Source organism: Sorex fumeus, unplaced genomic scaffold, assembly GCF_029834395.1.
Source record: "Sorex fumeus unplaced genomic scaffold, SorFum_2.1 ptg000030l, whole genome shotgun sequence".
Classification (NCBI taxonomy): domain Eukaryota; kingdom Metazoa; phylum Chordata; class Mammalia; order Eulipotyphla; family Soricidae; genus Sorex; species Sorex fumeus.
In genome coordinates this window covers 10,009,117-10,033,911 of record NW_026606087.1, presented here as the reverse complement: position 1 = coordinate 10,033,911, position 24,795 = coordinate 10,009,117, and the positions used below count along the sequence as shown (strand labels likewise).

General features: G+C 39.1%; 2 protein-coding genes across 2 annotated transcripts; both read left to right on the top strand.

Moving 5' to 3' along the window:
- The first annotated feature begins 3,955 nt into the window (after nt 1–3,955).
- On the top strand, nt 3,956–4,900 carry LOC130025262 (olfactory receptor 10A3). Its single transcript, XM_056116215.1, has one exon. The coding sequence runs from the start codon at nt 3,956–3,958 to the stop codon at nt 4,898–4,900; it is 945 nt and encodes a 314-aa protein (XP_055972190.1).
- An 11,944-nt stretch (nt 4,901–16,844) lies between these two features.
- LOC130025264 (olfactory receptor 10A3-like) lies at nt 16,845–17,789 on the top strand. The gene has a single exon (XM_056116217.1). The coding sequence runs from the start codon at nt 16,845–16,847 to the stop codon at nt 17,787–17,789; it is 945 nt and encodes a 314-aa protein (XP_055972192.1).
- Nucleotides 17,790–24,795: the final 7,006 nt, after the last annotated feature.

Genomic DNA, 24,795 nt, shown 5'->3' with positions numbered 1-24,795 from the left:
GGTTTTCTAATGTTTCCATTGGAAAGGCTATATAAATTGTGCTTAATTTCTCCAGAGAAGTACTTCTCCCAGAGCAAACAATTCAATATCATTTGGTAACATTGCATTGCATCACTGGATTGTACTCAGGGGACAGGTTTTTTTCAAATAGTCAAAAGAACTGATTAAATGGGACGTAAACAGAAATTAATGGTAACCATTGCAAAGACTACTTATGCACAGTTAGTAGACTTATCATTTATAGTTCTCACTGAGAATTGGAGATGCCTTTCAAGTGATAGCTCAGTACTCAGGTAAGTATGTCACAACCATAAAAGTGAGCAATATAGAACTATATGGAATTTTTGGTACTAATAATCTGCGGAGAGTCTGGCAAGCTACCGAGAGTATTCGATATGCCAGACACAGTAACAACAAAGTCTCCAATGGAGACGTTACTGGGCCCACTCGAGCAAATTGATGATCAACGGGAGGGCCTTTACTTTACTTTACTTAATAATCTGCTCATTGAGGGTTGTAGTTGGAGTAGGAGTTGGTCAGATATAGGTTAGCTGGGTAGAGAGATAAAACTCAGGGAAGGGAGTGATTTGCTTGAGGTTATAGACAGAGTTTACAGTAAAGCCAGATAAAATGCTAGTGAATTAGGTCAGTATTAAGGTGATTCATGTAAAAAAATAACATGCAACATTAAGAAAAGGGGAAAATTATTGCTCACAATCAGCAATTTCAGTTTGTTCTATAATTTTATTGTTTCCCTGAATTTGTTTATTTTAAATAAGATACTGTATATTTTTTACATTAGAATAATTACATTTTTTAAATATTTATTTATTTAAAATGTTCTTTCCCCCTTACACTTTATATAAACACTGTGGTTTATAAAATTGTCCTTGATGATTTGTTACAGATATTCAATATATCAACACAAATCCTACAACCACAGAAAATATGCCTGGTCTTTGCCTTGCTTTTTTTTTTCTTTCTGTGTTCTTCAATTTACAATGAAATACTGCTGGTTTTCAAAGCATTAACCAAGGCCTGCCAGACCTTTATTCTTGTGCTAAGTGTCTTCAGTTGCCTTTGATCTGAGCAAGTCACCCCTCCTTCCTATGCTCTCAGAACTCTTCCACATGTGGGGCTATTAACTTTCCTGTGTTTATGGTTTCTCTTTCTTCCTTTTCACTTTGAGATATTTTTTTCTCCTGTTAAAATTACTGAAGCACTGTTATCACCGGCTTTCTGAAAAGTCAGATTGATTAAAGGAATGGCATATCATAGTATTGATAAGAGGAGCCTACAGGTGTGGGAGATAGGATGATATCGCTTTGTCAGAATTATGAGGAGTAGGATAGAGAAAAAGGTTAAAAAGAACTTATGGAAGTCAGGAAAGAGAACGTTCTATAATATGGGAGTTTGGGGATGTGTGCAAGGGGAAGCAGGCTTCAGAATGTCAGTGGTTCGAAGGAATTTCAGATACTCAAGATCAAGGGTCTGACAATAAATAGGATTCTGGGGATAGGGAACAGTTTTCCTGGATGACTGGGCAGAAGAAAAGTAGGGGAACATTATGCCCAGACTGGAGCTTGGGCAAAGCAGCTGTACTAGAAGGATGGTCAGTGTTGTTTGCATGGGGCTGACCTAGAGGCCTGGGCACTAGGTACTTCCTGGAGTCCTTCCCCACTGTTTCACTTTGTGTGTGTGTTTGTGTGTGTCACTTTTTGAGTGTATTTATGTGTGTGTGTGTCCACACCCAGCAGTGCTTAGGTCTTATTCTTGGCTCTTCACTTAGATCCTTCCTTAATGGGTTTGGGGACATACGGGTTTCTGGGGGATTGAATCTGGATTGGCTGTGTGCAAGGCAAGGAAGCTACCTATTATACTATTTCTCTGGCACCATATGTCACCCTCTTGAGTCTTGCAATCATCTAAATGGACCTGAAGTCTGGCATCTGCAGGTTTCTGAAAACTAATTGGAGAAGTTCCCAAGTCAGAGCCAGAAGGGATGTTCAGTCTTATTTCCTGCTCTTAACCAAGGGGAACCTGAGTCACTACAAAGCAGAGACTCATCTTGCAGCTGATGACAGAGTTAGGAATGGAACCTAATCTTTCAATTCAGTGCTCTTTCAACTCTGTCAAAGGGCCCCAAATACCTCCAAAGGCTTAGAGTAATCTTTTTTTTTAATTTTAGGCTTAGATTAATCTTGAGACTCTTTGTTTACCATATTTGTGTTTCTCCCTTTACACATTTTCCCCTCAATGAAAAAGCTGTCTATTCTAATTTTAGTATTTATTCCTCCACTTATATAATGAATTTATACAGTGTTTATATTATGCAATACTTAGCTTATATTATGTTATCATCTCTTCCTAGAAATCAGAATGCAAAAAAGACCATAATTTTTGTCTATCATTCCATTCAGCAATGAGTGTTCTGCAAAATGCAAACAAAGATTTTAGGAATCAGGAGAACTGATTTCTAAAATTTTCCAGTAAGGAAAAATAAAATCTATAGCCTTAAACCAGAGTACTCTTACCAAATAAGTATGTTGGAAGTAAGTTACTAGTGTTCATATGAGGTTATTGAATATAACTTTTAACACTATTTAGTTTGTTTTTGTTTTGGGACCACATATACAGATTACACAGATTATTAGAGGTTACTCCTGGCTCTCTGCTCAGGTGTCATCCCTGGAGGAACTTAGGGCATCATGTGGTTCTGGGGACTGAATCTGCATCTCCTGTGTGCCAACCACTCACTCAGTCCTTTGATTTCTGCCTGTGAGCCATATGCCTCAACTGCTCTGAGTGTTTTTAATATATTTTTGTAATATCTCATCACAGTGGTAGGGCGTTTGCCTTGCACGCAGCCAACATGGCCGACCCGAGTTCGATTCCTCCTCCCCTCTCGGAGAGCCCGGCAAGCTACCGAGAGTATCTCGCCCACACGGCAGAGCCTGGCAAGCTCCCCGTGACGTATTGGATATGCCAGACACAGTAACAACAAAGTATCCAATGGAGACGTTACTGGGCCCGCTCGAGCAAATTGATGATCAACGGGAAGGCCTTTACTTTACTTTTACTCATAGTTGACAGAGAAATTAATACTTTGGAAACTTTGGCTTTTATAATAAATAATTATTTAAAGATTAGATGCTATGTATACATTTTACTCTGAATAGTTTTTTAAATTTATTTCAAATGTACCATGTAAATATACAATTAAAAATAGCAGATATAAGTAACAGTACATTAGACAATTTATTGTAAATAATGTTTGTGTGTAAAACAGATTCAGTATCACTCCATAGTTTGAAGCCTGCCTCATGATCTGGGGAAGAAGGCAGCTGAAATAGAGAAGAGATCACTAAGTCAATGATGGTTAAAGAGATCGTTCGGGATGGGAGATGTGTGCTGAAAGTAGATAAAGGACCAAACATGATGGCCTCTCAGTATCTGTATTGCAAACCATAATGCTCAAGAGTAGAGAGACATCATGGGGGAAATTGTCTGCCATAGAGGCAGGGGGATGTTTGGGATGTGTGCGGCGGGGGGCAGAGATGCTGGGAACATTTGTGATGGAAAATGTGCACTGGTAGAGGGATGGGCGTTTGATCATTGTATGACTGAAACTCAAATATGAAAGCTTTGTAACTATAATAAAAAAGAACAGATTCAGTTTCAGCCTAGTAAAACAATTTTTCAGGAAATATATGTTGCTATTTTGTATTTTAAGATAGTGATTGTTTCTAAAATTTCTTCAACTCTTCATTTGTATTTTAAAGATTCACAATTATAATATATTGACCTTCTCAAAATTGCAACTTGAAGATCTGTCAAAATGAACTCATCATTACATCTACTACCAAGGATTTTAGACCCAAACTCTTAGCTCTTGAACTGTGGTTGCATAAATTGTATACATTGACCATAGGATGACATATGTCCCACTGCTGAAATGAAAAGGCTAAACCAGAGTTCAATGGTTGAATTCATCCTCCTTGGCTTTTCTAACTTCCCTGAACTGCAAGAGCAACTGTTTGGGATTTTCCTGGTTGTTTACTTAGTGACTCTGATGGGAAATTCCATAATTATAGTGGTCATATCCCTAGAACACAGTCTCCATGTACCCATGTATCTATTTCTCTTGAACTTGTCTGTGGTGGAAGTGAGTTTCAGTGCAGCTATTATGCCTGAAATGCTGGTGGTCCTCTCCACAGAAAATACTGTGATTACATTTGCAGGCTGCTTTGCACAGATGTATTTCATTCTTCTTTTTGGTGGGACTGAATGTTTTCTCCTTGGGGCTATGGCCTATGACAGATATACTGCAATCTGCCATCCACTCAACTACCCAGTGATAATGAACAAAAGTGTTTTCATAAAATTAGTAATATTCTCATGGGTCTCAGGAATCATGGTGGCTACGGTGCAGACCACATGGGTATTTAGTTTTCCCTTTTGTGGCCCCAATGAGATTAATCATCTCTTCTGTGAGACTCCCCCAGTGCTAGAGCTTGCATGTGCAGACACCTTTCTGTTTGAAATCTATGCATTCACAGGCACCATTTTGATTGTTATGGTTCCTTTCTTGTTAATTCTCTTGTCTTATACCAGAATTCTCTTTGCCATCCTGAAGATGCCAACAACCAGTGGGAGGCAAAAGGCCTTTTCCACCTGTGCCTCCCATCTGACTTCTGTGACCCTCTTCTATGGTACAGCCAGTATTACTTATATACAACCCAAATCTGGCTACTCCCCAGAAACCAAGAAAATGATGTCATGGGCTTACACATTGCTTACACCTATGCTGAATCCGTTGATTTATAGCTTGCGAAATAGTGAAATGAAAAGAGCTTCAATCAAATTATGGAGAAGAAAAGTCGATTCACACTCCTTTTGACTGTGGTGGCATGAATATTGCATTTGGTTATTGCCTGACTCTCGACTTAAACTTAATAAAAGATCAAAAATTGCATTTCTTGTTATAGAAATATTTATTTTTTTAAGGTTACCAAATTAAATAATAAATTTTAGATATATTAGTTTTAAGTTATGTCTTGTAATTATTCTTTTGTAAATATATGCTTTATAACATGTAACATCAGTTCATCTATTTCTCTGCTGTGATTTCTGCTTATTACAAATTCTTTTCATAATTATAGACATGGTTTTTAATAAAAATGTTTTTACATGTATACTGATGACTTTTTCTGTGTGTTAAATTTTTTAAGGAGTTCCTCATGGAACAAAGAATGTTTATGCCTATAAAATGTAGTAGTTTGAGCGATAGTATATCCAGCAGGGCATTTCCTTGCACACAGCTGACCTGGGCTCAATCCCTGGCATCCCATATGGTCCCCCAGAAACACCAGGAGTAATTCCTGAATGCATAGTCAAGAGTAATTCCTGAGTATTTCCAGGTGTGAAATAAAAAGCTAAGAAAGAAAGAAAGAAAGAAAGAAAGAAAGAAAGAAAGAAAGAAAGAAAGAAAGAAAAAGAGAGAGAGAAAGAGGAAGGAAGGAAGGAAGGAAGGAAGGAAGGAAGGAAGGAAGGAAGGAAGGAAGAACAGACAAGGTTATTTCTTAATAATTAAAGGATATGTTCCTAAGGAACATATCACCAAACACATATGCACTCAACGAGGGGCCACCAAAATACTTAAAACACCTGCTAATAGATTTCAAGGAGGACATTGATAGGAACACAATAGTACTTAGAAACTTGGAAACTTCAACACAACTTTGTCACCCCTTGATACATCAACAGGACTAAACTCAGCAAGGAAACATTGGCTTTGAAGGATGAAATGGAAGTGAGAGAACTACTAGGTTTACAGAACCCCAAATTCAAATGTACATTCCTCTCCAGTGCATGTGGAGATAGACCGTATGCTGGGCCACAAAAATACCTCCATAAAATCTTAAGGATAGAAAATGTATCAATAGTATAGCCGGATGGGCATTTTCCCTTCAGGTGGCCAACATGAATTTGATTTTTGGCATCCAATATGGTCCCCCAAGCAACAGCAGGAGTAAGTCCTGAATGCAGAGCCAGGAGTAAACCCTGAGCATGGTCAGGTGTGATCTCAAAAGCTACATAATATAAACCAAGCTCCCAGAAGAGAACAAAGCAGAGTCTCCTACCTCCATGCCTGACTGTCCCCACCAGGACCCGACAGCTGAAGACCTCCGGGACCCAGCCCAAGCCATGCTGAGACCACTCTCCACACGCTTGGATAAGCCTCACGTATAAAGGAACCAGCAGGGGAACCCAGGTGTGTGGGATCCAGGGCTGAGATCTCCAAGCCTGCATGGTTCGGGACTGGGCTTTCCAGTAGCTAGACAGTTACACCCACTAACTGCTGTGTAACCCCATCAACAGCCAGGATCCAGAAACTATAACACCAAGCTCCCAGACTTCTTATTCTCTAATTCTCGCTCTCAGAAAACCCGGCAGGCTACTTAGAGTATCATACCAGCACATATGCCTGAATAGGAACACTGTAAAGTTTATTTGTGTTTTCAGGCTACCGAGACTATCCCACCCACATGGCAGAGCCTAGCAAGCTATCCGTGGTGTGTTCTATGCCAAATCCAGTAAATACAATGGGTTTCATTCCCCTGACCCTGAATACAGCAGCATTAAGAAGGATGTGGAAGGAGAGGCTGATAAAATCTCAAGGCCGAACTAGGCTGCCAAAACAAAGAAAGACAAAAATGACTGTACTTTCAATGCATGTACGCTGGCATCTGATGCATCCATTGAGGACCTGATGGTACAAGCACAAAAGATCAAGTACAACATCATTGTTCTGACCGAAATTAAAAGGCATCAATCACATCACGCCATTTTTGACACTGGAGAAGGATTGTTCCTTGGAACATGTGACAAAAGAGGCATCGGTGGTGTTGGTGTCCTTGTCAACACAAACTTATCCATGAGCATTGATTCATTTGATTGCCTAACCACCCGAATCGGATGATTACACTTGAATAGATGTGTCTCACTGCCAGCAGTTTCTATCTTTATTGTCTACGCACCAACACCCAATTATGGTGAAGGAGAAATTGAGAAGTTCTACATGGAGCTGGATAAGTTTTATAAAGAAGACCACACCTTCTACAAGATCATTGTGGGTGATTTTAATGCCAAGATAGGACTGAGAAGATCAGCCGAAGAACTCCACATCGGGACCCATGGCCTAGAATGGAACAAACAGGGTGACAGACAGTTTGAGTTCATCATGTTAACCAAGACCATCCATGGTAACTCACAGTTCCAGAAGGTGGAATCTAAATGTTGGATATGAGAGTCTCCTGATGGACAGTTCCACAACGAAATTGACCACATCATATTCAATTGATGGTTTTGCCTGACTGATGTTGCTGTTATCCCAAAGTTACAAATGGGATCACACCACCGTCTCCTTTGTGCAAAATTCTACTCCACAGAGCAGGGAGAAAGGAATGCAAAGTTTAAGAAGAGAACTCTCAGAACGACCACCAACTGAGAGCTCTTTGGCTCTGTTGCGGCAACATGGGAAGATGCCATCATTGACAACATTGACCAGGAATACGATCAACTGGTTCAGCACCTCCATGATTGTGCGAGGAATGCCAAGAGAGAGATAACCACAAAAAAATCACCTGTCTTTGAAAACTCTTGAGCTTATTTGCCAACATGTCTTGGCGCATACCAGACAACTGCAAGCAAATGTCCAAGCTCACAAAGCAGTGCAGAGAAGCGATAAAGGAAGACCTCAAAGAAAGAAGATCAGCAGTGCTGGCAGATGTGGCAGAAGCCGGGAAAAGCATTCATAATGCCCGCCTGTCCTTCACCAACTACAAGACCAAGATGACTTGCCTCTGACATCCTGATGGATCTATCACATCTTCCAGAAGGGCAATGGAGATTATTCATGACTTCTACTCAGATCTCTTTAATAGCCACATCCACTTGCCCACACATACCAAATTCTGCAGGATGGATATGTTGTTCCCAATGTTCTCCCTTCTGAAATCTGACACGCCATCTCTTCGGTAATGAAACAAAGAGCACCTGGCTCAAACAAGGTCAGACCTGAACACCTGAAGAACCTACCATCGATACTCATCAATACACTGGCTCAGCTCTTCACACACTACCTGTCTTAATGCAAGATTCTGTCCCAATGAAAAACCAGCAGGACTGCACTACTATACAAAAGGGAGACATCCACAACATTGGCAACTATCGCCCAATCTGCCTATTGTCTGTCATCTACAAGCTGTTCACTCAAGTCTAAATGAAGGACAACCATGCGAGCAAGCTGGGTTCCGAAAAGAATTCAGCACCATCGACCATACCTACACAATAACCAAGCTCCTTGAGGTTTCTCGGTAGTTCAAGATGCCGCTCTGTCTAACATTCATTGATTTAAAGAAGGCCTTTGATTCTGTTGAGATGGAAGCAGTCATCGAATCCCTAGCCAATCAGGGCATTCAAACTCAATACATCAGGATCCTCCATGAGCTGTATTACAGATTCACTACCAGGATCTCACCATTCTACAAAGAAGTGATCATCGATGTCAAGAGAGGGGTTCAGCAGGGTGATACTATTTCACCAAAACTCTTCAGTGCCACCCTCAAGAACATCATGTGATGACTGGAATGGGAAGGAATGGGAATGAAGATAGATGGTCGGCAACTACACCACCTCCACTTTGCTGATGACATCATTCTAATAACACCAAACATCAGCCAAGCAGCACAAATGCTGACCAACTTCGACCGTGAGTGTGGAAAGGTCAGATTACAGCTGAATCTCGCAAAGACAATGTTCATGAGAAACAGTCTTGTTCCTGACGTTCCCTTCACTCTCAGTGGAATGACCATCTCCAAATGCAACAGATATATGTACCTAGGTCAAGAAGTCAACATGACAAATGACCTGGCACCTGAGTTGCGCAGGAGGAAGAGAGCAGCTTGGAACACCTTCAAGAGTGTCGAAGAAATAGCTAAGAGAACGAAGAATCTCCAGCTCCGGGCACATCTCTTTGATTCCACTGTTCTTTCTTCATTAACATATGCCTCAGAGACCTGGGCCCTATGAAAACAGGATGAGAACACTATTCGGATCTCTCAAAGAGGAATCAAAAAAGCGACGCGTGGAGTATCACTCTTCATTCAAATGAGAGAAAGAATCTGGAGTTTCGACCTCCATCAGGCTCAAGAATCAGGGACGCTGTCTCATTTGCCAAGGCATCAAAAATCAGATGGGCTGAACACATAATGAGATTTGGAGACAACCGCTGGACTAGAGCCATTACCGACTGGATTCCACAGGACATCAAAAGATCAAGTGTCTTGCCACCTATGAGATGGTCAGACTTCTTCATCAAGACCTTGAACAATCATTTTGAGGCTCTTCATGTTTCTAGAACAAGCAGATGCCATTGGTCTACACTAGTACACAACAGGGATGAATGGAGACGTTACTGGCGTCCACTCAAGCAAATCGATGAGTAATGGGATATCAAGTGATCTAGTGATATATATAGTTTGTTAGGGAAAGTCCAAGGAATTGAGATTGCAGAGCAAGGTGGATGGAAAAGAAAGGAATTTATTTATATCAACCAAGAGTTCGGGTCATTCTGGAAATTGTTGGCCTTGAACAAAGTGTTCACTAAACTTTAATGGTGCAGAAGCAAGCAAGTAAGCAAGCAAATGGGTTTACAAAGCCAATTTGCAGTTAGGTTGATGAGGTTTTGAAGAACAAAGGGTTTTGCATAGAAGTGACTAACTGTTCTGACGTAGCTGTCTCATCATGGTGGTTTAGTACACACTATCCATCATCACCTTCCTTCACAGTGTGCCGTGAAGCTCCTCCACTTTCTCTCACAATAGTAGAACTATTTTTTTCAGCTTTTTGGGTCACACCTGGCAATGCTCAGGGGTTACTCTCAGCTCTGCACTCAGGAATTATTCATGGTGGTGCTTGGGGGACTATATGGGATGCTGGGGACTGAACCCAGGTCAGCCACCTGCAAGGCAAATATGCCCTATCTGCTGTACTATTGCTCCAGCATATGGTCTATCTTGGAGAATAGTTCCAACAGTAGAACTATTTTTATAATTATTGTAAGTTCTTCAGAATTTACAGGGTTACCTAACAGCACTAACATGGTAGACTTGAAGAGCACAAAAGCTGAGATTTTATTTGTGGAGTACATATTTATTTTACTTTTACATATGTAAAAAATATACTTATTTTTGGGAGAACAAATTTAATTTTAAGTCTCACACAAGTTATTTTTTCACTTATTTATTTTTAACTTTTTTAAACACCGTGGTTTATAAAGTTGTTCATAATACAGTTGTTTTGGTCATTCAGTGTTTCAGCACCAATCCTACCACCAGTGTGACTTTCCCTCTCCCATTGTCCCAAGTTACCAGCCCACCCATAGACCTGTTTTCTTGTCAGGCATAAACTAATTTATTTTATACTGCTTGTTACAACAAAATGGGGAGTAAAATTATCAAAAAATAGTTGAATAAAGGGGAATTTGTGAAAATTGTTATATATCACAATAGTGTTATTAAACTCATTGCCTGAGGATTTACTGAGTTTTTTGTTACTAGTTTGGCCTTCTGTGTTATTATTTTCACTTATTGAGTTTAGTGGATTTCTATGCTTCTATGCTTTCCCATCAAATTTGCTGTGTTCCTACTGGGCAGTCATTATTGTGCAATTTGGAGTTATCGCTTGGCTATGTATGGGACTGTGGGCTCCAGAAGCTCCAGGATCTGTAGAATTTGGATGGTTCTTGGCCTGCCCCCATCCTTCTTTCAAAGTTTTCAGCCAAAACACTGGTGTATCTGTGAGTTTCATCGGTTTGGCTAGCATTCCTTCCAAGATTAGTTATGAAACAGTGAAGCTGGGTCATTTATACAGCAGAGATTTTTGTAACAGTATTAACTTCCTTTTTTAAAAATTGTTTTTCTATTTTGGGAGGCCACACTTGGTGACATTCAGGGGTTACTCGTGGCTCTGCATTCAGGAATCACTACTTTCAGGGCACAGGTTACCACATGTGATACCAGGGATCGAACCCAGGTTAGCCATGTGCATGACAAATGCTCTACCCACAGAACTATCTCTGTGGCCCCTATAACCCCTATAACAGTATTATTGATGGGTCCCCTCCACTCAATATTTACATAATGATGATGTGCAGAAAACTATGTAGAATTTTTTCTGACTTCTCAGTTGGTAGTATAATGAATCTATCTTACTAAATGAATACTGATTTAAAGATATTTGTCAGCCAGTCCAGAGGATCTTATCAATAATTCTCCTATAAATAGCAGCAGTCCTTAGAAATAGCAAGTTAACCTCATGGCAGCTAGAAGGACTGATAATTGAAACCATGCTTTTTTTTTAGCTTGGATTTGACATCAGGACTTCTAACCACCAACCAAATGTGGTTAGAATTTTAGTTAAAAAACATAAACCTTATGATGTTGCTTTGTTTTTAAATATTTCAGTGGGTTTCTTTTCCATCTTAGGGATGGAAAAATCTTTAGCATGGAAACCAAATTTATTTCCCTTCTGCTTGTAATTTCTACCATCTCAAGCTACATCTTCCTGTACACTCTGCTATTATCATACCATCTCATATATGTTTTATGAAGTTGTTATAGAATTCTGACCTGGAGTTGTCAAAAGATGGCATTATCTCCACTTTTACCTCATAACTAATCTGCAGGCAAAGCAAATGTGCTAGTCCTTTGAATTATCTCCCTGGCCCTATTTATTTTTTCTTTTAAAATTGTGATGCAGGGTTGAGAGCAATAGTATAGTAGGTAGGGTATTTGCCTTGCATGCGGCTGACCAAGGTTCAATCCAGGCATCCCATGTGGTCCTCCAAGCACTGTCAGGAACGATTTCTGAGTGCAGAGCCAGGAATAACCCATGAGCATCTCTGTGTATGACCCCAGAGCAAAATTTAAAAAAAACACAAACCCCAAACCAAAAGCCTGTGGTGCTGAGTGTTGAACTCAGGGTCTCACAAAACATATGCTCTAGGACTGAATTACAACCCCACTTCCATAGTTTGCTCTCACTGAGCTACATTACCAGCACCACTTTTTGATTTTTAAATACAATACTATTGATCCTGGGTTACAATTTTAATATATATTATTTCCTTTTATCAATTTATTATATATCTGTAATGCTTATTTACCTTCCATTAAAATATAATATATGTAAATATAGGAAAGTATACAGAACATGACTCTTCATTTTGATATCTCAAAAATTACACACCTCTCGTATTACCATCACACTGCCAGTAAAAAAGGGAACACAGGGTTGGAGAAATGCCTTAATGGGCTGGGCCACATAATTTGCATACAGGAGACCAAGATTTGATTCCCAGCACCATATTGTTCCCTGAGTATCACCAGGAGTCACCCATCAGACCCTGAGCACTGTCAGATATGGTTCCTCAAATAAGAACATATCAGTATAATAGAAGCCCCCATGAAATTTTGTGTGTAGCAGTCATGGTAGGTTCATTTTCTGCAATATTTCACATGTGCCTGCTTCATGCAAGTGGTGTTTCCCCGTAGGGTAATTGATATAGAGGAACCTTGAGTGGAGTCTGTGACTGAGATTTCTTAGGTAAATGTGTACACTTTGGGTAGATGACGCAGATTAGATAGAACGAATCACTAAACATTATTGGCAGCCTTACTGCTGCAGAAGGAATAGCTTCCATGGGAAGGAAACTACTCCAGGAAAACAACCATAACAAATAGACAATGCAGTAAACTTGCTTTCTCCTCCTTTGGGGAAATGTCATGTGAAATTGGGTCTCTTGTGAAGCCAGTTATTCCTCAGAGGACTACAAAGGATGTGTGTCTCTCAGGCTTATGCTCCTGAGTTTTCTCCTCGGTGGGGCCAAGTTTAAGTCTTTTTAATTATGTGAAAAGATTATTGGAAAGTGCTTATTAAGTGATTTCAGGGATGGATGATCCAGCATATAAAATTCAATGTCATAGAATGTTCTAAAGTCATTGAAATGAATCATTGAATTTTGTATGAGAGGTGGTTTTTTAAACTAGAGTTGAAAATTTTGATAAAGCAGCTTGACATTTTAAAAAACAGACTAAGTAGGTAAGAAAGTGAAGATTCTGCTTTGTGGTTATTAATGGGTTTTTCTGTTTGTTTTATCTTTGGGGTATCCACATGAGGTGGTGCTAAGGGCTTACTCCTGAATCTGTGTTCAGAGGTCACTCCTGGTGATGCTCTGGGGACCATATGCAGTGATGAGGGATCAAACCTCGGTCAGCTATGTGCAAGGCAAGTGCCCAACCTGCTGTGACTCATTTGGACCAAGCAGGTTTTTATTTATATCTGTCACTAATAATTGGAGATTCTATTGGAATAATGCCATTCATTGCTCATGAATCACTAAGCATTTGAAACAAAGGACTATGTTTTTTTAAATACCAATTTTTTTTTCTTTAGGATAAGTTTTGCAATAATTAGAGGTATTAGTACTTTGCATGAACTAAGCATCAACTCCTAAGTTAGGAAATGAAGGGAGTTTGGTAAATAAGTCCAACTCTGAATTTTTCCAAGTTAAATGTTGAAATCTAATAAAGGAAGTGATTTCCTTTCATTGACTATTCCCTGTCAATGAGTAATCCAGGACTGCAAGAGTTCTCAATGTTATAGAGCAAAGGTGAACCCTATATGTCAGTTGTTCTTTATATCATTAGTGTTTCATTTTATAACATGGTCTACTTAGTCCTTTAAAGGTTTCTTTTTGTTTATTTTATTCTTTCAATTTTCTTCTTTTAAAATGGGGCTGGAGTGATAGCACAGCAGGTGGGGCAATTGCCTTGCATGCGGCAAACCCCAGTTCAATTCCTCTGTCCTCTCAGAGAGCCCAGCAAGCTACCAAGAGTATCCCGCCCACACGGCAGAGCCTGGCAAGCTCCCTGTGGCATATTCGATATGCTGAAAACAGTAACAACAAGTCTCACAATGGAGACATTACTAGTGCCCACTTGAGCAAATTAATAAATAATGGAAGGACAGTGCTACAGTGCTACTTTTAAAATGAATAAGTTTTGACGTTTTAGAATCAAATATGCATAGGTTTTTTTCCCTATTAAAACTGTATTAAAATATATGCTCATGTAGGCGTTGATCCAAGAGCACAGAGCCAAGAGGTAAGCCCTGAACACAGCTGGGTGTGACCCCAAGCAAACAAAATATATATGCTCAGGCATAGTTTGATTTTACTATTTTCGGAGCTTATTATTGGCCAATAAAAATAGGATTGGTAGACAGTTTCTATATCTACATGTGACTTGATGATATTTAGAAATAAGTCAACTTACTATCAAATCATTTTTTTTCTTTATTTTACTTTTTGAATACATGTTGAATTGCTCAGGGCTTACTCCTGGTTCTGTGCTAAGTGATCACTCACGGTCATCCATGTGCAGTGCCTGGGATCAAACCCAGGCCATACATGTGCAAGGAAAGAGTTTAAACATTTGCATTATCTCCTGGCCCTGGTCACTAAATTTCTAATGCTCTATTTGGACAAGAATATATGTCTCCTGTTTTCTGTGTTTCTGTTTTGTAATGTTCCATAGTTAATCAACTGCTACTGATTTTGAAAACCTAACAAAAAGACCAGTAGGTCTCTATTCTACTGTTCTGTTGTCCATAAACATTGTCTGATTTGAGCACGTCAAACTTTTCCTCAGTCTTTCTACTATCTCATATCCTTCAATACATTATTTTTTGTAATTTACAATTATTTGGGCTGGAGCGATAGCACAGCGGTAGGGCGTTTGCCTTGCACGCAGCGAACATGGCCGACCCGAGTTCAATTCCTCCGCCCCTCTCGGAGAGCCCGGCAAGCTACCGAGAGTATCTCGCCCGCACGGCAGAGTCTGGCAAGCTCCCTGTGATGTATTTGTTATGCCAAACACAGTAACAACAAAGTCTCCAATGGAGACGTTACTGGGCCCGCTCGAGCAAATCGATGATCAATGGGAGGGCCTTTACTTTACTTACTTTACCTTACAATTATTCACCTTCCCTCCCAATTTGGAGTAATTTTTTCCTCATTGAGCTTTATAGATCATTTCGTACCACCATTTACCCAAAAATATTGGTGCTGGTTTAACTTTTCTATTTATTAGATACTCATTTTATTTCTTAGAAACTCATTCCTTAAAAGTAGAGTTTTAATTTTCTTAGTTTTAGGTCACATTTAATTCAAAACAATTATTTTCTTATGTAATTTAGAGATTATTTCTTGCAACATGACTATAGCAAAATTAAAAGAAAATATTTGTTAATGGGTGCTGGGAAGATCTGCCCAGGATGGGAGATACCTGCTGAAAGTAATCTATGGACCGAACATGATTGCCACCCAATGTCTCTTCTGCAGACCACAGCACCCAAAAGGAGAGATAGAACAAAAGGGAGTGCCCTGACACAGAGGCAGGGTGGGATGGGGGCTGGGAGGGATACTGGGATTGGTGGGGGTGGAGAATGGGCACTGGTGGTGGGATGGGTACTCGGTCATTGCATAACTGAAACCCAAGCACAACAACTTGTAAGTCTACAACTGTACCTCATGGTGTTTCACTAATAAAAAAAAAAATTTTAAAAAAAAGAAAATATTTGTCTTTTATATCTGACAAAACAGTGAGATAATATTTCCTTATAAGCAGTGTGCTCTGAGATCAAGGATTTTTCTGAGCATACAGAGGTGGGTGGCGGTAAATTCTGCAGAAAGTATTTGTTTGATAATCAATGATTAAAATTATAAATATTATAAAGGAAAAAAGAAGCATGAGGAGAGAAATTTATTTTATTTTTCTCCCCCTTTAAAAACTGAATCACCATGAGATACACAGTTGCAAAGTTGTTCATGATTTGGTTTCAGTCGTACAATGTTCTAAGACCTATCCCTTCAGCAGTATACATTTCCCACCACCAATGTACCCAGTTTCCCTCCTGCAACTCCCAACCACGACCTCCCTTTCTCTTGATGAGAGAAATTTAAAATACAGATTTACAATGACAAAAATAGGAATTTCCCCATGGCAACAAGGTTATAAAGATGTGTCATGAAGAATTGGCCTTTATAAATTTCTAGAAATTAGACCAAGTCCAAATGGGTAAAAAGACCATAAATCAAAATTCAATTTGCATAGTTCAAAAATAATTTAAAACATGAAGAACATAAAAGATAATTCTATTTTTTGGTTTCTGCTGTGTTGTTACATTTTCCCAAGTTGCTTATAATCATATGAATAAATGTTTATGCTAGATATATCCTGACAATAAATATTGTCATATTTTCAATTAATAAATGTTTGTGACCTTTTCTATTTACCCCTTTTAAACAATAATTTTGTGTTCTTAGATTTTATAGTTACATAAAATTGGGAAATAGATAATAACTTTAACAATGTTAGATGCATGTCACTTCATCTTTACAATTTCAAGTTGCTTAAAGCTATGTATAATTCTCAAATTATATAGTGTCTAAGTTTCAATAGAATTTTAATTTTATTTTGTTCTCTACAGAGAAAATGTCTGAGGCAGAATTATTCATCACTTTTTTATTGAAAAGTTGTTACTCTCACTAACTGAAAGCCGCCAAAATTTTCAATGTAATTTCAATATGAATGGATTCAACTTTAACACTTCTGCTAAAGTTATCTGGCATGAATGCAGAGTTTAGCTCTGAGTTAATGGATTATGACTTATTACTATATGTCTTAAATCCATAAAGCAATGTATGCTCTCCTGCTGAAATGAAAAGGCAAAATCAAAGCTCTGTCACTGAATTCATCCTCTTGGGATTTTCTAACTACCCTGAGCTGGAAGAGCAGCTCTTTTGGGTTTTCTTGGTTATTTACCTGGTGACACTGATGGGAAATGCTGTCATTATTGTTGTCATCTCCCTGGAAAAAAGCCTCCATGTCCCCTTGTACCTGTTTCTCCTGAACTTGTCTGTGTTGGAAGCAGGTTTCAGTGCAACTACGACGCCTAAAATGCTGGTGGTCCTGTCCACTGAAAAAACTACAATCACCTTCGCAGGCTGTTTTGCACAGATGTATTTTATTATTTTTTTGGGAGGAACTGAATGTTTTCTCCTGGGGGCAATGGCTTATGACCGATATGCTGCAATCTGCCATCCACTGAGCTACCCTGTGATTATGAATGAAAGTGTTTTTGTGAGATTAGTAATGCTGTCATGGATTACGTGGATTATGGTGGCTACTGTGCAAACCACATGGGTGTTTAGTTTCCCATTTTGTGCCTCCAATGAAATTAACCATCTCTTCTGTGAGACGCCCCCAGTGCTAGAGCTTGTATGTGCAGACATCTTTCTGTTTGAAATCTATGCATTCACAGGCACCATTTTGATTATCTTGCTTCCTTTCTTGTTGATAATCTTGTCTTACATTCGAATTCTCTTTGCCATCCTGAAGATGCCATCAACCACCGGGAGGCAAAAGGCCTTTTCCACCTGTGCCTCCCATCTGACTTCTGTGACCCTCTTCTACGGCACAGCCATTCTAACTTACTTACAGCCCAAATCTGGTTATTCCCCAGAAACCAAGAAACTCATGTCACTGGCTTACTCACTTCTTACACCTCTGCTAAACCCACTGATTTACAGCTTGAGAAACAGTGAGATGAAAAGAGCTTTGATGAAATTATGGCAAAGAAGAGTGGATTTACATACATTCTGACTATCTGCAAGCATATGCTGTTTTGTCACTCACTGCCTGACCAAACTGTATTTAAATACCTCATGGTAAAAAGGTTTTGTTTTATGACACAAGTACATTTTATTCTGTGCTCCGTATGTTAAAATGGATCAGAGATATTTTTATTTTAACAGTATATTATTATTCAATTTTTAGAGATGCATAAGTTTTGGGGTTATGTCTGTGACAATTTCTTTATCCTCCTCTAATGTGAATATCCAATTCTTACAAAATCATTGCCATTAAGACTGAATTTCAATTACTTTTTCCCCGAGTTACACATGTTTATATATACCCCTGCTTTCTCTATGATAAATATTTCAAAGTGGGTCTGAAGAAACAAAGACATTAAAAGTAAGTAATTTTGATAGCACAGCGGGTAGGGCGTTCGCCTTACAAGCGGCCAACATGGCCGACCCGAGTTCGATTCCTCCGCCCCTCTCGGAGAGCCCGGCAAGCTGCCGAGAGTATTCGATATGCCAGACACAGTAACAACGAAGTCTCCAATGGAGACGTTACTGGGCCCGCTCGAGCAAATCGACGATCAACGGGAGGGCCTTTACCTTTTACCTTAATTTTGATAGAAGAGAAAAACTTATATAAAATATTGTTTTAATATTCAATGAAGAGTGGCTTTTAAAAACAATTACAATTCTGAGATTAATGGTACTGTGCTGTAGAACTAGGATAGCACTTAAGGAGATAAGGAATAAATGAGATCTTAATTTCTGGGAGGAAAACTTGTTCCATGGAATAGTAAATTATGTGCAGTAATTTTTAAAGACCAAAGGTTGTACTTACTGTTTTCTGTATTTCCTAGATATTTATCCAATCTTGTTAACCAAAGAATTAATAGGATTTTCTTAACTTGTAAAAATTGTAAACAATACAAATTTTCCTAATTGTACCTCATTCAAGATTGTATCTCATTCAAGACATTCAAGACATTATTTACAATATACCTTTTATTTTCTCAACACTAAATACTTGCTTAAAAGCATGTTTTCTAATTTAGTCTTCATGTGTTTGAACATTTTCTCATTTTCTCTTTGTGGCTGATCTTAGGCACTATTGAGGTCAGAAAAGATGCATGATATGATTTTAACTTTTATGTATTTATTAAAGCCTTATTTGTGTTTGAACATAGATCTATCCTTGAGATTCTTCCATGTACACTTAAGAAAAATATGTGTTAATTCATTTTGAGATGGGAATCTCATTTATTTAAATCATGTGGTCAATTACTTAATTTCAAAATAGAAATGTGAGGCCAGAGCAATAGTACAGCAGGTAAGGTGTTTGCCTTCTACGCAGCAGACCAGGTTCGATCCTCAGCATCCAATATGGTCCTTCGAGTACCACTAGTTGTGATTCCTGAGTGCAGTGTCAGGAGTAACCCCTTAGCATTGCTATTGTGACCCAAAATGCAAAAAAAAGAAATTGCTTCCTTGTTAATTTTGTCTGGATCATCTATCCATTGATATCAGTAGAGTGTATATTGCAGTTCTCTATAACTGTATTACTGTCTATGTCTTCTTTTAGGTATGTTAGTGACATTTAAAAATATGTGTATACCTGTTTTAAGTGCATAAATATTAATGACTGCTATAGCTTCCTGATAGACGTCGCTGAATCATAATTACACAGTGTTAGTTTTCATGTTTTATTATCATTTTTAAAAGAAAGTTTACTTTACCAGATTTAAGTATAGAAGTAACTCCATTTTCTCAGTTATTCTCTTTATTTTTACTTTTCGCTTGATTTGGAGGCTACATAGGTGGTGTTCAGGTCTTAGTCCTTGCTTTGCACTCAGGGATCTCTTCTGGAGGCCTCAGGAGACAAAACAGAGTCCAGGGATCCAGCCCGTTTTGCCACGTGCAAGTCAAGTGCTCTACATACTGTATAATCTTTCTGCCCCCCAGTGTTATTCACTTTAGATACCATAATATAGACTTTTGCTATGCTTGTCACAAAAAACAATGAAAATAGATTACTATATAAACAGCATGCATACAATTAGTTTGAAATGATTCAAATTTTAGGAGATTAGGCCTAATGAAGTATATAGAAAAATACAAATAAAATACTTGAGAATATCAGTATGAATGATGTATTTCGTATCCCATCTCCAGTGGCAAGAAAAAGAACACTAAGAATAAGAAAATTTGGTTTACATAAAATTTTCAGCTTTTACATAGCAAAATAATTACTACAAAGCTAACGGTTAGCCTATCAACATGGAGAAGATATTTGCATGTCATACATACCACACAGGTTAATATTTCAAAAATAGAAACAATTTACACAGCCTAGCAACAAAAAGTAAACAACCTAATAAAAAAATCAAATGATAAACTTTACTGTGTGAGATATGTATTTGTGGTCTGTTTGTGTTTTATTTTTCTTGATTATTATTTTTGGTTTTTTGAACCACATCCAGCAGCTCTCAGGGCTTACTCCTGGCTCATCACTCAGGGATTACTGATGGTGGCATCTGGGGGACTGTATGGGGTGCCCAGTATCAAACCCTGTTCAGCCATGTGCAAGACAAGTACCCTGCCTACAATATTCCCAGCCCCTCTGGTTGTGTTTTTAAGGGAATCTATCTTTTAAATCCTCTATTATTCCCTTTGTTTTGATTTTTGTTTTCTGGGGTTTTTTGGGTTTGTTTTTGTTTTTAGGGGGTTTTTTGCTGTTTTAGGGTCACATCTGGTGTTTCTCAGGGGTTATGCCTGGCTCTGTGCTCAGGAATTACTCCTAATGGTGCTCAGGGGACCTTATGGGATGTCAGGTATGGAACCCTGGTTTGCCATGCTCAAGACAAGCTCCCTACCCACTGTACTATAGCTCTGGCCCTATATTCTTCCATGTTTTATGGGTGTTGGGAGGAAGCATTTTGGAGAGCAATAGTCCATGATCATAGCAAGTCACAAACTTGGTGAAGTATAACATGACATGGATTTCAGAAGAAGCAGTTTGGAGATTGCTTGGCAGTATAGGAGTGAATAGGAAATTTGAGGAGACGAGTTTAGAGAGTAAAAGGAACTGATCTTTAATCTAGGAATTAGTTTCTGTACTTAATGGGACAGAGTACTATGGAAGGATTTTGAACAAGAGCATAAAGCAAAAGGGAGAAGTCAGAAACCACAGCAATTGTCCTATTGAAAGTCAAAAATTGTTCAGTCCAGCATGTAGCTATAGATAAAAGAAAGGTGAAATGTTCAGATTGGGTATACTGGGATGGGTAGACAAATCAAAGGGCTGGAATTCATGCTGTGCATGAGGGAGGGCCCTATTTTGATTCTGGCACCACATGCCCAATGAGAACTACTGGGAGTAACCCCCTAGCACTGTTATAGCAAGCAGTCAAGATTGAAAACAAGAATGGGGAGCTGAATGCAGAAATTCAGAAAATTATTTCTTTCTTTCTTTATCTCTTGTTTAGGCCACATCTAGTGGTATTCAGGGATCAGGAAAGGTAGAGGACTAGAAAGGAATGCAGAGAAGCTCCTAGATTATGGGACGTGGTCTCCTAAAGAAGGATTCCAGAGAAAGAAGAAATCACTCTCCTTTATACCCTTTTAATGACAAAGGAAGCAGATGGGTGAACATTTCATTGTCTTCCAGAAATGTGGACCACTAAAGCAGGGCTAAGATGATTGTTTTCTAATCATTCCAGTCATTCAGGTTATCAGGTGTTTCCAGTGTTTTCCAAATACTGGAGACAGTCCATACTGGAGGCAGTCTATACTGGTAATTCTCTTGGTTAGGGCCTCAGTCCTAAACTTCCCCTGCCTATTTCCCTTTGTTCTTATCAGCACCAAGCAAGAGTAGCCTCTGAGTACTGTGAAACACAAATCCCACTCTCAAATCTCCCTAAAAAAACAGATTGGAGACGTGCACTTTGAAGATACAACCATACAGATAGGTTATAGATTTGATCATTGTAGAAGGTAAATTATGCTCAAGGATAACTTCTAGAAACTTTAAGTTACTATTATATGAGACAGGAAATGCTGACAGTGGAGAAGGTTTTGGAGAAAATTCTGATATCAGTTTTGGGCACATTCACTGTCACTGTCACTATCCTCCCGTTGTTCATCGATTTGCTCGAGCAGGTCCAGTAACGTCTCCATTGGAGACTTTGTTGTTACTGTGTTTGGCATATCAAATACATCACGGGTGGCTTTCCAGGTTCTGCTGTGCGGGCGAGATACTCTCAGTAGCTTGCCGGGCTATCCTAGAGGGGTGGAGGAATCGAATTTGGGTTGGCCATGTTGGCTGCGTGCAAGGCAAACGCCCTGCCCCTGTGCTATCGCTCCAGCCCTTGGGCACATTAATAAATAAAAATGTGTATAATAATTTAAAATGTACTAAGAACCTATATTTGATTTCTAATTTCTAACATAAAAGATAGTTATGAGTATTTTCAAATTCAAGATTAAAATTTTTTATTTTAAAAATTAATTTTATTTACTTTTTGGATTTATTTTTTGCTTTTCAGGTCACACCCGGCTATACACAGGGGTTACTCCTGGCTCTGCACTCAGGAGTTACTCCTGGCCATGCTCAGGGGATCATATGGGATGCTGGGAATCAAACCCAGGCCATCCGCGTGCAAGGCAAACTCCATACCCGCTGTGCTTTCTCTCCAGCTCCCTATTTTTGTTTATTTATTAAATCACCATGAGATACACAAAATTGTTCATGATTAGATCTCATTTATACTGTGTTCCCATACCTGTTTCCTCACCTGTGTACATTTCCTACCACCAATGTCCCCAATTTCCCTCCCTTCCACATCCTGCTCCTTTTAGGCAGACACTTCTCTCTCTCTCTCTCTCTCTCTCTCTCTCTCTCTCTCTCTCTCTCTCTCTCTCTCTCTCTCTCTCTCTTTTCTTCTCTTTCCTTCAGGCATTATGGCTTGCAATATAGGTACTTAAAGATTATCATGAATATGCCTTTACCTACTTCCAGCACTCAATTCTTATAGAGTGATCATTTCGAACTCTTATTGTCATAGAGTCCTTGCTTTATCTCAACTGCCCTCTCTCCTCACTTGTGGCCACTTTCCAACTGTGGACTAGTCATCCTGGCCCTTGTTTCTACTGTCCTTGGTTATTAGTTTCATACTATTATTTTATTTTTTTAAATAAATCACCATGGGGTATAGTTACAGACTTACAAATTTTCGTGCTTATGTTTCAATCATACAATAATCAAGTGCCCATCCCTCCACCAGTGCCCCCCTTCCCCACCAATGTTCCCAGTATCCCTCCCATTACCCCCCCAAACCTCTGTGATAGGCACATTCCCTTTTACTCTCTCTCCTTTAGGGTTTTGTGGTCTGCAATGCAAGTATTGAACAGCCATCATGTTCAGTCTATAGTCTACTTTTGACACTCATCTCCCATCCTGAGCGGGCCCTCTAAACACCCTTTACTTGATTGTCCCTTCTCTGGCTGAGCTGCCTTTTCCCCCAGCATGTGAGACTGGCTTCCAAGCCATGGACCAAACCTCCTGGTACTTATCTCTACTATCCTTGGGTGTTTGTCTCCCATTCTGTTACTTTGTATTTCACAAATGAGTGCAATCTTTCTTTCTGTCCTTATCTTTCTGACTCATTTCACTTAACATAATACTTTCCATGTTGATCCACTAATATGAAAATTTCATGACCTCATCTTTTCTAGGGCTGGAGCAATAGCCCAGCAGGAAGGGCATTTGCTTTGCACCTGGCCAACCTGGGTTTAATTCCTCTGCCCCTCTCAGAGATCCCTGCAAACTATCAAGAGTATCCTGCCTGCAGGCCAAGCCTGGAAAGCTACCCACAGAGTATTCAATATGCCAAAAACAGTACCAACAAGTCTCACAATGGAGACATTACTCGTGCCACTCAAGCAAATTGATGAACAACGGGATGACAGTGCATCTTTTCTAACAGCTTAATAGTATTCCATTGTGTTGATGTAACAAAGTTTCTTTAACCAGTCATCTGTCCCTGGGCACTCAAATTTTTTCCAGATCCTGGTTATTGTAAACAATGCTGCAATGAACATACAAGTGCAGAGGTCATTTATACTATACTTTTTTGTCTCTCCGGGATATATTCCCAGAAGTGGTATTGCTGGGTCAAATGGGAACTCAATTTCTAATTTTTTTTCAATTTCTAATTTTTTGAGAAGTATCAATACTGTTTTCCAAAAGGGTTGAACCAGTAGGCATTCCCACCAGCAATGAAGGAGAGTCCCTTTCTCCCCACATCCGCACCAACACCAATCACTTATGCTCTTTTGGATGTGGGCCAGTCTCTGTGGTGTGAGATGATATTTCATTGTTGTTTTGATCTGCTTGTCCCTGATGATTAGTGATGGAGAGCATTTTTTTCATGTGCCTTTGGCCATTTGGATTTCATTTTTGAGAAAGTTTCTGTTCATTTCATTGCCCCATTTTCTGATGGGGTTGGATGTATTCTTCTTATAGAGTTCAACCAGTCTTGTATACCCTTGATATCAAGCCCTTATCAGATGGGTATTAGTTGAATATCTTTTTCCATTCTGTAGATTGTCTTTGTATTTTGGTCACTTTCTTTTGAGATACAGATAGTTTTAGTTTAAGATAATCCCATTTGTTTATCTCTGTTTCCATTTGCTTGGTCAGTGGTGTGTCATCTTTGAAGACACCTTTAGCTTCAATGTCATGGAGGGTTTTGCCAACCTTGTCTTCAATGTACCTGATGGATTCTGGTCTGATGTTGAGGTCTTTAATCCATTTTTATCTCACTTTTATGCATGGTGTTAGGTAGAGGTCTGAGCCCATTTTTTTGCATGTAGTTGATCAGTTTGGCCAGCACCATTTATTAAAAAGGCTTTCCTTGCTCCACCTTACATTTCATTTTCCCTTATCAAAGATTAGATGATTATATATTTGAGGGTGTGTGTAAGGATATTCCAGCCTGTTCCATTGGTCTACGGATTTGCCTTTGTTT

Bases quoted from the DNA above. Each gene is read 5' to 3' on its own strand.
- LOC130025264 (XM_056116217.1), top strand. From the start codon at position 16,845: ATGAAAAGGCAAAATCAAAGCTCTGTCACTGAATTCATCCTCTTGGGA.
- LOC130025262 (XM_056116215.1), top strand. From the start codon at position 3,956: ATGAAAAGGCTAAACCAGAGTTCAATGGTTGAATTCATCCTCCTTGGC.